The 13,573-nt window shown below is 37.5% G+C and overlaps 1 protein-coding gene across 1 annotated transcript in view; it reads left to right on the top strand.

Annotated features, from left to right (window-relative positions):
- The window catches only part of Rhobtb3 (Rho related BTB domain containing 3), a 65,018-nt gene extending 58,556 nt beyond the window's left edge, over positions 1–6,462 (top strand). Inside the window, exons 12-13 of the mRNA XM_090331047.1 lie at positions 1,529–1,625; positions 3,691–6,462. Of these exons, the coding sequence (XP_090187173.1) occupies positions 1,529–1,625; positions 3,691–3,806 (213 nt within the window). The 3' untranslated portion in view covers positions 3,807–6,462. The remainder of the gene's footprint in view (positions 1–1,528; positions 1,626–3,690) is intronic.
- Positions 6,463–13,573: the final 7,111 nt, after the last annotated feature.

The raw sequence follows: 13,573 nt of genomic DNA, 5'->3' as shown, positions 1-13,573 counted from the left end.
ATATAAATCTGTAAAGTTTCTTCTAGCTCAGAAATTCTGTGTAATGACAAAAAGAGGGATGTCTTAATTTATTTACTAAAACATTTTCATACTATATAACTTATTGGAAGACCTCATCCTTGTCTAAAATGTAAAATAATAATGTTATTTACTGTGCTTTCATTCTTCTATTATTACTGCTTATATAATTACCACTTACAAAAATAACCATCCTCAACAAAAATTGGATATATCCTAATATCTATCTGAGGGTAAACAGTGTGCCATACACGTATAGTATAATATTGTGGTTCTTGATAAAGAAATGGCATTTTGATATATGCTACAATGTAAATAATGCTTGGTAAACGTTATGCTAGACACAAAGGTACAGATACTTTATCATTTCACTTATATGAGTTACTCAGAGTAGTCAAATTTACAATGACAGAAAGTAAAAATAGAGGTGACGAGGGCCCAAGGATAAGCTAAGAGTAGTTATTACCTAATGGGTATGAAGCTTCAGTTTGGAGTGATAAAATAGTCCTGGAACTCAAGACTGGTGCTAGTTGCACAAGTGTATTCTTAGAGTATTCTTAGAGCCACTGAACTGTACAGTCAGAGATGGATAAAACAGTAAGCCACCTGTTATACATACCGTATCACAAGGATGATAACAAACTTTACTGAGTTGGCAATTAGATGGACTAGTGAGTGTCACTGATTTGACTCCAATTGTTGGTGGCCATACTACTCTGAATTTCCTTTAGGATGCTGCTTTTTGAATGCAGAATGAGGAGAATTGTGCAGGAATCCATGCTCAGTGTAACAGGTGGTCCATTAAAAGCAACTGTTCAAACCTTAATTTGCTCATAGAAATTTTTGCACATGGAAACACACACTCTTTGGCTGATTTACCCCTCAGCATAGTTCTGTGTTTGCTCCTCAGATGGAAATGCTTGGTGGTTACTCTCCATAATATTTTTCTGTGATGGAAATACAAGGACAGCTAATAAATTTTATGACTTTGGTAAATCAAAAGCTTAAATCTTTGTTTTACAATCACAAAAATCTGTTGTTTTATTTCTTGGGTTCTAAAGCTTTGGGATTCAGTAAATTGAAGTCATACAGGATGATTAGGCACTTTGGGTTCCCTTTTGGTTGCTCCTTTATTCATTGCTTATGTCTTCACTACTTTTTATTTACTGGGCATTCTGTACATATTGGAGTTTCACAGTAAATAAATCCATACTTCTTGAAAAGCTTAAATCTTTAAGAGCAATGATTTTTGTTAATCACAAATGTTACCATGCCTCCACTTAAAGACATTAGGCTAATCCAACAGCATCAACTAAGTGTTGTTTCTGCTTCTTTATTGAATGAAGTAAGTTTATTATTTATAATGTTCCTTTTTCTACAGTGACAGTCACCTGAAGGCTGCATTATGTAGATAAACATAGACGTAGGCTTCTCCTTGACTCTCCTCAGGCCACCATGTGGCTCTAATTTCATGATGATGATCCTTATGTGCAATGTTATTTCCTTGCAGTTTCACCACTCTGATTGCCTTTCCACCTGGCTACTTCATTTCATTGCCACTAACTACCTCATCTTCAGTCAGAAGCCTGAATTTCAGGACCTTTCAGGTAGATTGCCAGTTTCACTTCGAGAAGAAGATTTTTGGGGTGCGGGGAGGGATGGTTCAGAGTTTGAGTGGTAGAGTACAGGCCCTGGATTCACTTTCTAATAACAACAAATAAAAAGAAATGCTTTAATCTTGTTCTTGAGATATAATTGTAATAAAGGTAAGTAAGCATAGTTGATTTAATATATTTCTTTTAAATGATTCAACATACCATATGACATTTTTATTTATTGCTTGCTACTTGTGTTATGTGAGCAGTCTGACTTGTGTTGCACAACATAGTATGTTGTTCCCATTCATTTTTTTATTTAATTTTTTATTGTAATTGTATTTGCCAGATGGGTGCATTACTTCACATACATTGATACCCCTTCTCATGTTTTTGTCCCCATTTCCCTCCCTCCACTCCTCCCCTCATTTTGTTTTCACCCCTTCCCCTTCCTATTTCAAATAAACAAATAATCGTATATATATTATACCAGATAACAAGGTAAGATATTGTAATAATATGAGAATAATCAAGGGACAACAAAAGAGCCTAGAAATAACATAGCACATTAAGAACAACAATCACATATTATATATATAGCCCTTGTTTCCATATCCTGGAGGTCTTTTCATTTAGCCTCATCCTATATGGCCTTATGTAACTAGGTTTTGAGCTATTGTAATCCTCTGCTAGGAGTGTCCAAGGTTTGTACTAATTATTACAAATGAAGGAAACCATTGAGCCTATGTTCCTTTGGGTCTGGCTTACTTCACTTAATATGATTTTTTCCAAGTCTTCCATTTCCTTACAAATGGGACGATGTTCTTTCTGATGGCAGCATAAACCCATTCATTTTTAATTGCAATGCATTTTTGTCCTAGGGTAGCATTTGGTTGTGGTAAATGAAATCTTAGTTTTAACTAATTAAATAAGTGAGAAGCAAAATTTAAATAGTACTTTAATATGTTCCTTTAACGGAATTTAACTATTAATAATCATTTTATAATACATGGTCTTTTAAAAATAGATATTTATATTTATTAAGTATATAGGTGCTCCTTTTATTAGTTTAGAATAGCACCTGTTAATTGATCAAGTATTGTGAATTTGCTGAGCAATACAATTTCTAAAATAAACTATAAACATGGAAACCAATAAAGAGTGGGATTCCTAATACTGCATAAAAAAGAAAGAAATGAAAATGGAATAGCTTTCAGAGTAGACAAACATTAATCAGCAATTAATTACAATGTGCTTATGTTATTAGCTAGCATAGATGTGAGGGGAAAAGTTGAACTAGATAAGGAAATGAAAGAATACTTGGTCGGGCACTTTCAAACACTGGAAAAGCCTAAAGATTGTTTTGAGTTGGGGACACAAAGTAGTAGGTGTGAATAAGAAGAGGGAGAGAAAGGGTCAAAAGGAGGGCAAAAATTTATCTCTCTTAGACTTGCACTTTCAGAGTAGTTTGCTTTTATCCTTTGTATAGCGGAGAGTAGAAAAGATTCCACTGGCAGGCTACTAAAGGGTATGTTTCTCCCAAACTAGGGAAACTAGCAGAGTCAAAGAACTGGAGTTTAGGAATGGTGAGGTCCAGCATGAAAGCTCAGATACCAAAAGGGCAAATGGGCCTTAGGAGAAGTCAGTCCTCTGAAGCAGTAACAATCACAAGAGAATGGATAGGTCATCTGATAACTATGATGGTGTCCAAGGTAGGATCAAGAATACAATGTTTAAAAGACTCCCTCTGAAGAAGCTAAGTGACAATAAGGAAATTACCTCCAGGAAAAACAAAAGTTTTACTGAAAAAGAACAGGGAAATAATCAAATAATCAAATAATCAAATACTACTTGATGAATCTATAGACAAGCCACATGTAAGTAGAAATGAGCTACAGCCAAAAGCCTGATAATTAACTTAACTAAAATTGTATTACATGATTCTGAAAAGCTTAATAGAATCAGAAAGGTATATAACAGTGAATTTCATCTACTGTGCAGAAAATTAATAGTTAATACCTTAATTGCTCCAAAATAAAATACGTTCAATTAACATTCTTTTCTCTTAAATTTTCAGTGGAAGAACGCAGTTTTGTTGAAAAGCACAGATGGCCATCAAATATGTACTTGAAACAGCTTGCAGAATACAGGAAGTATATTCATTCCCGGAAATGTCGTTGCTTAGTTATGTAACTGGAGCTTTTATATACATACACTTTTTTTATTACTATGAAGACTGGGATGCGTCTAGGTTCCAGTAAAATTCTTTTTAATCACCAAATATGGGTGATTAAAAAATACATCCCCATCCAGCTTGATATGTTTATTAGTTCTCTTTGCAAAACACTCCCATGGGTCTTAAAAGGGAACATATACTGCAGACTAAAAAACTAGGGCTTTTCTCTAGATTATAAAGCTGTTGGACAGGTATGTTACCCCTTTAAAATACCCTATTCCTTTAGTGATATTTAAACACCTTCCAGGTAAAAAATAATGTTAATTTTAAAATCATATAGAATTAATACACAAATTTAATCATGTCTCCGTGTTCTATTAAAATAAGGAGCCTTTAAAGACTTAGTGTAACTATTTCTGCAGTCAGAAATTTAGGGGAAGGACTAATTCAAACTAGATTATGGAAATGGCATGACATTTGGTTCTGAATCAGTGACAGTGTTTGTATGAATATTATGAAGAAAAATGTCCCGATAATCTTGCTGACTTGTCCTGTCTCCTCCCTAAGATTCTGGTTAAGCAGGAAACGTAATCAGACTTTATCCATGTCTAACCTGTCTCAGCTGCACAGGCCCTACACTTGGAAGGGCCTGGCCCTGAGTTCAATTTCTACTGCAGTTGTCAGATCCTTAATTCTTAACATTTAGAGAAGGGCCTTGTGCTGCTACTTTGCACTGTGCCCCATGCATACATACATACAAACCAATTATTTATGAAAAAATACTGTTGTCTTCATGCTCAGACACCATACTTTTGACAGCAGAAAGAAACATTGATCTCAAGAGAAGAGAATGTGGCTTGTTGAAAGGAAGAATGTACAATTGTGATTGCTAAAATTTGTAGTACCCAAGACTACCACTGCCACTTCCATTGGTATGTGAGAAATGCCTTGTGTTAGCTTTAAAACACTTGATTGTGGCTTAGTTCTAGATGAAGAAGTTTCTTCTTACTCATTCTGAAAGAACAGAATGTTAAGAATGACTGGTTATCCTGACTTTAATACTACATGTTTATAAAGATACAGGAAAGAGATGCTTGCCATGACGACTCAAGAAGTTTTCTCTCCTTAGTATATTTGCTAAAATTTGATGTCAGTAGTTTGAATTGCTTGAATTCTTTCCAGTGGATTGCAAGGCTGTATGGTATGGAGTGACATTAGCTTTGTGCATCAGTTACCTTACTCAGGAAGGTAAAAGGAAGGATGTAAATCAGAGTGTTATGTTCAAAGAGAATGGTAGTAGAGAATGAATTAGAGTTTCTCTCATATCACATGTAATGATTCCATGAGAAGCTCACAAGGCTGGAGATAGAAAAACAGATTGCTATTTATTGTTTCATTGTCATATGTAATTTAGTATTGGAATGTATTTTTCCTCTAATTTCTAGTGACTCTAGAATATGTATTTTCCCCACAACTTTTCAAAGGATAATTAAAGGTTAATTATAGTATTAGGATCCATACAGTTACCCCTTGTATGTATATCAAATACTGTCAGAGAAGCAGCAAAAATCCCCTATAGATATATTCCAAGACAGCTAACTTTAATTGGTCTGTGCCCAATTATTGGGATATATATTATGGCCTTTTGTGTATTTTCATCACTTGAATTAATTATTGGCAAATCCAACTTGATTAGAATTAGTATTGTAAAGAGTAGATACTAGAGCTGACTTCTAGAAATCCACTGACATTTACAAACTTTTAAAATACATAACCATATTCTCAGCCTGCTTCTTGTTGCATTTCAGATTCCAAAACCTTTAGGAAATTGAGATATGTAAGTAACAAAATAAAGTGTCATTTGAAAATACCATTTGACTTTTAAATAGATTAAAGCTAGTTCTTAGAGATTTTTCTGAGTAAGAGTTGAGTTTGGAAACTGGTACTCCTCAGAACAGAACAGTACTTAACCAAATATGTAAGTAGCCAGACATCATGAATCTCCAGAGCTAGTCAGAATACAGTGCGTTAGGCTTAAACCTGTTTGAATGTAGACTTTTCATACTTTTGAATTCACTTACATTTAAACAAGAACGTTATTTAATGTCTTTGAGAAGTGACTGTGGTTTTAAGGTTTTTTGTGGACTTTGGGCAATTGAAATACTATTTTTAGATGGATGTATGCCTGTGTTGATTTTTGCTTCAATGTATCTACCAATCAACTTTAATTAGAGGAGATAATATGTAATGGAACTAAGGCCCTTGCTTCCTTGGCCAGGTTTGCATCCTGTTTAACCATTTGTTTACCTCTGACTGCTCCATCTTATTAGGAGATATATGATAGAGAACTCTCAGTATGGTAATGGAATTTTACCCTGTCAAAGTCAGCATGGTGGCTTAATTTGGGGTAGTGGTAAAAGACTGAAGAATTGGATAAATTTGACAGCCCAGCTTGTCAACTGTAATTTTACAAACTACACTACACTACACATTGATACAATTAGAACTAAATGTGCTCAAAGATTATTTTATTTAAAGCATCTGTTTAATTCAACCTTTAATAATTTTGCAAAGAAGGGTACATGTGTATTTTAATATAGCCTGACCTGAATTTATATGTTTTTAGCTTTAGTATTTAACATTTTGTAACAAATAAAAAAAATTTTAAAGCAAGTTTAATGAAGTGTTTTACAGTTATTTTATCTTGGATGTTGAATTTCTCAAATTACATTGGAAATACGACCTTGTGCTTCCTAGGCACAATTGCATTTCATAGATGATTTCCATCATGTATAAAATATTTAGAATGTTACTGATGTTCATATGTGTGTGATGATATTAAAAGAATTATTGATGGGATGGAAATGTGGCTCAGTGGTAGAGCCATTGTCTAGCATTTTGAGGCCCTACGTTCAGTCTCTAGTACTGAACGAAGAATAGACAATTTTTTAAAATTAATTTGAACAGCTAATGGAAGGATAAAAAACTCTTTCTTTGTTTGCATTTATTCAGAAGGATCTGACAATTAGGAAGCACAAACTTGAGTTCTCTGTAAGCTATAATGTTGAATAACGCAATAATTTACAAAGTGGAGAGGCAGCTCTGTTGAATAGGGGGATTCCTTTTTGGGACATTCTAGGACTGAGGAGCCCAGGAAGGAAGAGGAGAGAGAAAGGAAACTACAACATGAGTCCCTCTGGTGACTAAATTCTCTGTAAAGTCTACTAAATGCATCAAGGCACTATAGATAAAATGGGATTTTGTTTCTAACACAAGTCAAATCTGGACATACCTTCCTAGAAGATCTCTATCACCCGTGCAAACACTTGTAGAGTGCTCATTGACAGCAAGGCCTTTCTTTGACCTATCTTTTCAGCACTGACAGTTCTCTCCCAAGCAGAAAATACACTCCCATCTTGATACATGACTGATCATTGGAATGGCTTGGATTGGGTCATTTCTGTCTACTTTGCAAGAGCGTACGTGTCCAACAAAACTCAACTCGAGCATTTCTCTTTTGTGTTCCTCTCCTAGGAAGTATTATTTTCTTCTACACATCTTTCCCCAAGCTCACTATTTACATCTCGCTCTTGCTCTTACTGCAGCATTTCTAGCAATATGTGTGTGGTAGTATCTACTTAGCTATCATTTGCGAGCAGGAGCCACCTACATTTCAGAGGATGAACTGGACAGAGCCTGGCTTCCCCAAACACTTGTCATTGCTGGAGTCATTATGGAAGGTCCCAGTAATGAAATGTCCATCAGAACTGTGAGATTGGGGCTGCCACAAAGACTGCAGCTCCAGCCAGGGAAAGCGTCAGGCATGGCTTCCTAACAGTGGCAGCTCTGGCATTCCCAGTGTGCTGCAAAGCCATGGGTTGGGGCTGTGCATGGCACAGAATGTGAGAATTGGAAAATTATTCTGGAGATAAGAAATTTAATGTTGATTTTCCTGTTGGATTTTAGATTTATTTGGGACCAGTGTTCGTTTGTTTTTCTTGTCAATTTTTTCTCTTAGAAAAGAAATACCTGTCCTACACCTGTCTCATTGTAGGTTTGAAGTAGATAAACTTGTTTCTGTTTCACAGCTTAAAATAATTTACCCCATGGTAAATGTTAAATTTGGCTCACAAGTTTACACGTTAGAGTTGGTGCTAGTACTGGTTAAGATGTAGGGCTATAGATATCATTTCAGTGTAGAAATGAGAGCTGGAATTCATGGCCAAATACACAGGATCTAACTAATGATTTGTAGTTCTTAACAGACAAGAGAGAGGGGAGTGGTCACCTTTAAATCTTTTTGTGTATGTATTTTAATTTCAACATAAGCCTTGTTTAAAAAAAAAAGGCACTCGTCTTAAAAGGGGTATCCATATCAGAATAGAAGCCATTACTTGTCATGAAACAAATTTAAGTGAAACCTGATCATTTAATACATCACAACAAAGTCTCCCTGGGGGCAGAAAAAATCACAGTTTAAAACCAGCTAAGACAAACATTTAGTGAGACCTCATCTCAATCAACAAGCCAGGCATGATGGAGTACCTGTGATACCAATTGCTTGGGATACAAAGCCAGCTGGAAAAATTCTGATGCTTAAAGATTCTTAAATCCAGAGTCTAGTGCATACTTGTCATCTCTCACAGAGTTTCACTTTGAAGCTGCTTTGGAGAATGTCCTAAATAAAGGCCTCACACGCTCCAGAAATTATCTTTCAACTCACCCCTGGTTAATGTACATGATACCATCCAATGACAATCACAAATGTTGACTTACTGTCTAATTATTCCTCAAGCCCATCCATTCCTCTCCATCACCACAATAAAGAAGACTCCTGAAGGAAAAAAAAAGATGTAGGGCTATTGAGATGCAAAGGTGACATTTCCCATGTAAGAAATACATTAATCTGGGAACCAGGGGCAGAATTCTTTGGTTTGGAGGTGGTTCTCAAAGCCCAAGTATTGGGACCGAAATCCCCAGTGTGCCAATTGTGGGAGTGGAGCACAAGGCAGTGCCCAGGCCATGAAAGCACCAGCCTTATTTATTGTGGATGGATGCCAAGTATACAAAGTTCATGAGTTTGATCCCTTGAGGTGCACCTTTCTTGCCTATCCACCTCTGCTACGGAATTACTCAGCACACAGGAGCCTTGCCAGCAGTAGGTCCCTCAGCTTTGGATTTCCTAGCCTCTGAACTGTTTTTGTTTTTGAAATAAAAAAGTAAATGTCCCCATCTTCTGTGACAATTCAGATATGTTTAAAGGGAGAAACTGGGCTTAAGGCTTCAGTTGAGCCCACCTGCTAGCTGACCCATTCCAACAGCAGTCTACCCTAGAGGGGCCCTCAGGAGATGCTGCCCTCAGGGAGACATGTTCTTGAATACGCCATGGAACCAGTGTTCTGTGGAACCTACTCTGGGAAACACTGAGCTAAATGATGATCTACTCTGGAGAAGTATCTTAATCATTTTCTGAGGTTGTGGCTCAGTGCACAGAGGCCCCCAGAGGCCTGACAATTTCCCCATTGGGCCAGAAAACACAGACATCTTACAGAGAAAGGAATGGAGGGAAGGGAGCTGTGAGTACTTGCTCCTAGAAGATCCCCTAGAGATTGGCTGTGTTGACAGATCTTGGACAAATCCTGTAGCATCTCTGTGATTCAGTCTCCCTCCTTGTAAAATGGAAATTATAATCACTTAGAGGAGTGCTCTGAGATCACAGGAAAGCATGTGTAGAATGTAAAATACCTAAGCAGCTGGGTCTAAGTGTCTATCATAACACACAGATTCTTAATCCTTTTTCAACCAGTGGAGAGTTTAGCCTCTTTAGAGCGCGTAGGAAATATTTCACAAGGCTCATTAACATTAACACTGGTAAGAGCTGTGTGAGATTTGGGTCTGTGTACAAAGGGAATCTAGAAATCCACAACTGTCAGGAGCCTCTGGTATATAGTAGTGGTCTCCAATATTAAGGCAGAATTGAGATCACCTGTCCACAGCTACTGACTGTGCTTTTATAGCAATGATCTAAAGCTGGTGTCAAGGCTGGGATGCATTAAAAATGTTAAAAACTTTGAATATTATAACTCTATAGACATAATGTTTTATTTCATAGATTAATATGTATCTATGGTATTCAAACCCCCAGCCTAATTTTTTTCATATATTTTATTGTAATTAATAGAAGGGTTACATGATATTTGCCAGATAGATAGTGCATTAATTCACATACATTGATACCCTTTCACATGTCTTGGTCCCCTTTTCCCTCCCCCCAAACCCCACCCCTCATCTTGTTTTCCCCTGTTCCCTATCCAATTTCAAATAACCAAACAATATGAGATAACCAAGGGACAGCAAGAGATGAGAGATAACATAGTACCTTAAGAACAACAATCATTCATTATATGGCTTATGTTTCTATATCCTAGAGATCCTTTCATTTAGCATCCTACTATATGGCCTTTTGTATCAAGGTTTTGCTCTATTGCAAATCTCTGCTAGGAGAGCCCAAGGTTTCTACTGATTATGACAAATGAGGTAAACCATTGAGCCTAAGTTCCTTTGAGTCTGGCTTAATTCACTTAATGTGATCTTTTCTAAGTCTTTCCATTTCCTAACAAATGGGGCAATGTCATTCTTTCTGACAGCAGCATAGAATTCCATTGTGTATAAATACCACATCTTGTTGATCCACTCATCAATTGAGGGACATCTAGGTTGGTTCCATATCTTTGCTATGGTAAATAGTGCTACAATGAACATTGTTGTGCTGGTGGGTTTAGTATGTCTTTGTTTCTGGATGATTGGGTAAATGCCAAGTAGTGGACTTGCTGGGTCATAGGGTAGCTCTATGTTTAGTCTTTTGAGGCACTGCCATACTGCTTTCCATAGTGGTTGAACGAGTTTGCACTTCCACCAACAGTGTAGTAGTGATCCCTCCTGGCCACATCCCCTCCAGCACCCCCAGCCTAATTTTAATTATGTTCTAAAATCAAAGTGCCAGTGATTGTATATAAAGATTCCCTTCTTAATTACCTGTTTGTTAAACCATCATTTGAAATATGATGTAAAAATCAATGTTAATAAATTCTTTAAATAAAAAAATTTTGAATAGATAATTGTATGTCCATGACAGTTATCCTTTAAATGGGTTTATATTTCATTCCCTGGTGCTATTGCCATACATGAATAAATGAGAAAAAAACTTCTGGTTAGGTAAATCACTTTTACTAAGAAAAAAAGACACAGTGAAACATAATGAAGAATGCTCAGTAGTTACATATCTCTGTCATTGTGAAACATGAGAATAGAGTATACATTGTCTGACCCAAAGGTTCTGAAGCTTGCAGGGGCTCCGTCTTCTACAGTCAAAAGAATTATCAGAAAAGATGACTCTTACTCATTAGTGGGGAACATTTACTGTTCAATCCTTGGATTCAAATGAAGGGAGGTATCTCTTCTCTTCTTGACTGAGGAGTGTTTAGAAAAGCACTCTGCATTCCTACCTCCTTCCTGCATTTGGATGGGGGAAAAGAATAGGACAAGGAAGAGAGGAAGAAGATTCCTCTGATTGGATTGGCAGTCTGTTAATCACAAGGCCATATCAGAAGAAGTGGTAGACATGGTTTCTAAAGTGGCAGAAAGCTGCTTCATGGTTCCTGTCCTCTACTCCCTTGCTGCCTACTACTAGCTCACTGAATGTGGAGGAAATTGGAGTTCCTCCTTGGTTTTCTGGTGGTTTGCCTATCTGGAGCTCCCATATACTTCCCTTTCTGGAGACCGTTCATGTCTATCCTTTTCTTCTGCCTCTTTTGCCTTCTTCCATCATATAGGAACTGCCTTGAGGCTAAACAAGATCTTCGATGGGCCGGGAGTTTGGCCTAGTGGTAGAGTGCTTGGCTAGCTAGCATGCATGAAGACCTGGGTTCGTTTCCTCAGTACCACATACATAGAAAAAGCCAGAAGAAGTGGTATGGCTCAAGTGGTAGAGTGATATTGCTCAGGCACTGAGCTCAAGCCCAGGACTGGCAAAAAAAAGTCTTCCATTAGGGGTTGGGTAAGGAAAGTTAGAGTCAGCTTTACATACTCACTCTGGTCACACGTATTTTTTTTCTAGTTGCTGAGAATAGTCCCCAAGAGCAAAGGTTCCAGATTTATTCTTTGCTTCTGTATTTCCAGGAATGAATCTTCCATTCAGAGAGTATATTCTTTGGTCTCTACTACTGGTTAGAACTCAGGGTGAATTGTGTTAAAGATCTCCTGGCTCAGTTCTCTAGAATGACATGGAAGAAGAAAGGAGGCAGTGCAAAACCACCTGACAAATGATTTGTTATTTCATTAGCCATCCAAGTTTCACAAGACACATAGAAGAGAAGTAAAAAGGCAGATACTTTGGCTCTCTGATTAGGTTCAGATGCAGGGCCCAGAGGCTACAGAGAGTTGACTGGGAGGGAGGAGTGGGCAGGAAGGTCCACCAGAGCCAAGGCCTGAAGGTTGCACAATATTCTATATCTTCATTGGCTTTCCTAGCACACGCATCTTCCAACCAGGTTTCTAGTGCCTTCTCTTTCAACTCTGCCCATTTCCCCCAGAAAAGTTGCCTGGGGACAGTAAATATAAACTGGGGATAAACATAGACCCAGGTTTAAATATTATTTGTGCTTACTAGTGAGCATAATTAATTCTATCTCTTCTAACATTCAGAGTACTTAATAAGAGAAGACTGTTATTAATGTAAGAAATAAATTTTAAGCAAACTATTACAGGAAGCTAGTGTTCGAAAATACTTTCCAGAACTGGTAAATGATGATTATGGGGAAGTAAATTAGGGAGCATAGCTTTCCCACAATCAAATGTCAAGATAATAGCTTAATCTTACGCACTAGGGATTTAAACAGAGTAATCCAGACCACAGCTACTTGTTTATTGCTATACTCATGGCTGTTGTTTCCCCTCAAGGGTCATTTTCAGGTATCCGTGAATTGGGAGGCATATCTGTCAGGAATCCAGCATCAGGAGTTAGGCTGGCAGCTGCTGAGAGCAAGTGACTATTAGGAGATTTTTGTAGAGATTAAATCATTGGTTTTATTAAGTAAACACAAAGAGTCACATTTTGGCTTGTGCTTTTGCTTGGTTCTTCCAATTGTGTTCCTTTCCCATCCCTTGTGCCAATGATTCATCCCTCTTTTGACGATAGTCCTTTCTATCAATGTGTATCTTACAGAATTACTCTGCAAGGAGCAGGATAGAAAACGGGATCATATGAGTCTGCATACTGACCAGAGGGGTTGCCAAGTACCATCGCCCTGCTTGGCAGACAGAACCATGGCAAGAACGTCCAGCCCCTCCTCCCCAGCTGTGGCACTGGAGAAACTGAATAGCTCAAAGGAAAAGACATTCAGGAACACTAACAGGCAGGGGAACCTCCCATTGAAATGTCCAGAGCATCCATTCTTTAGTGTATTGATCTAGACACTCAACAGGCATTTATCACGTGCCTAGTATCTGCCAGTCTTCTCCATGCACAGATTCAGCAATGGGTAACACAAACAAAAATCTGACTCAATAGTGAAGAGAGACATTAAAAAGTAAATGGAACAATTTAGAAGATAAACACCCTAGAGAAAAATGAGAGGAGAAGGAGGGAGAAGGGGGGTGAATGGGAGTGGTGGCAGGGTGCTCTGTCCTATGTAGAGCCAAGTGGAGCCCTTGCTGAGAAGGAGACATTTGAACAGTCTCTTGAGTGTGATGAAGCCCATTAATTAACAAGCCCGGGCACACATGT

The sequence above is a fragment of the Megascapheus bottae genome, chromosome 4 (assembly GCF_031878675.1).
Source record: "Megascapheus bottae isolate mThoBot1 chromosome 4, mThoBot2.hap1, whole genome shotgun sequence".
NCBI lineage: Eukaryota > Metazoa > Chordata > Mammalia > Rodentia > Geomyidae > Megascapheus > Megascapheus bottae.
The sequence above is the reverse complement of the archived record's forward strand: the minus strand, read 5'-3'. Positions and strand labels throughout refer to the sequence as shown.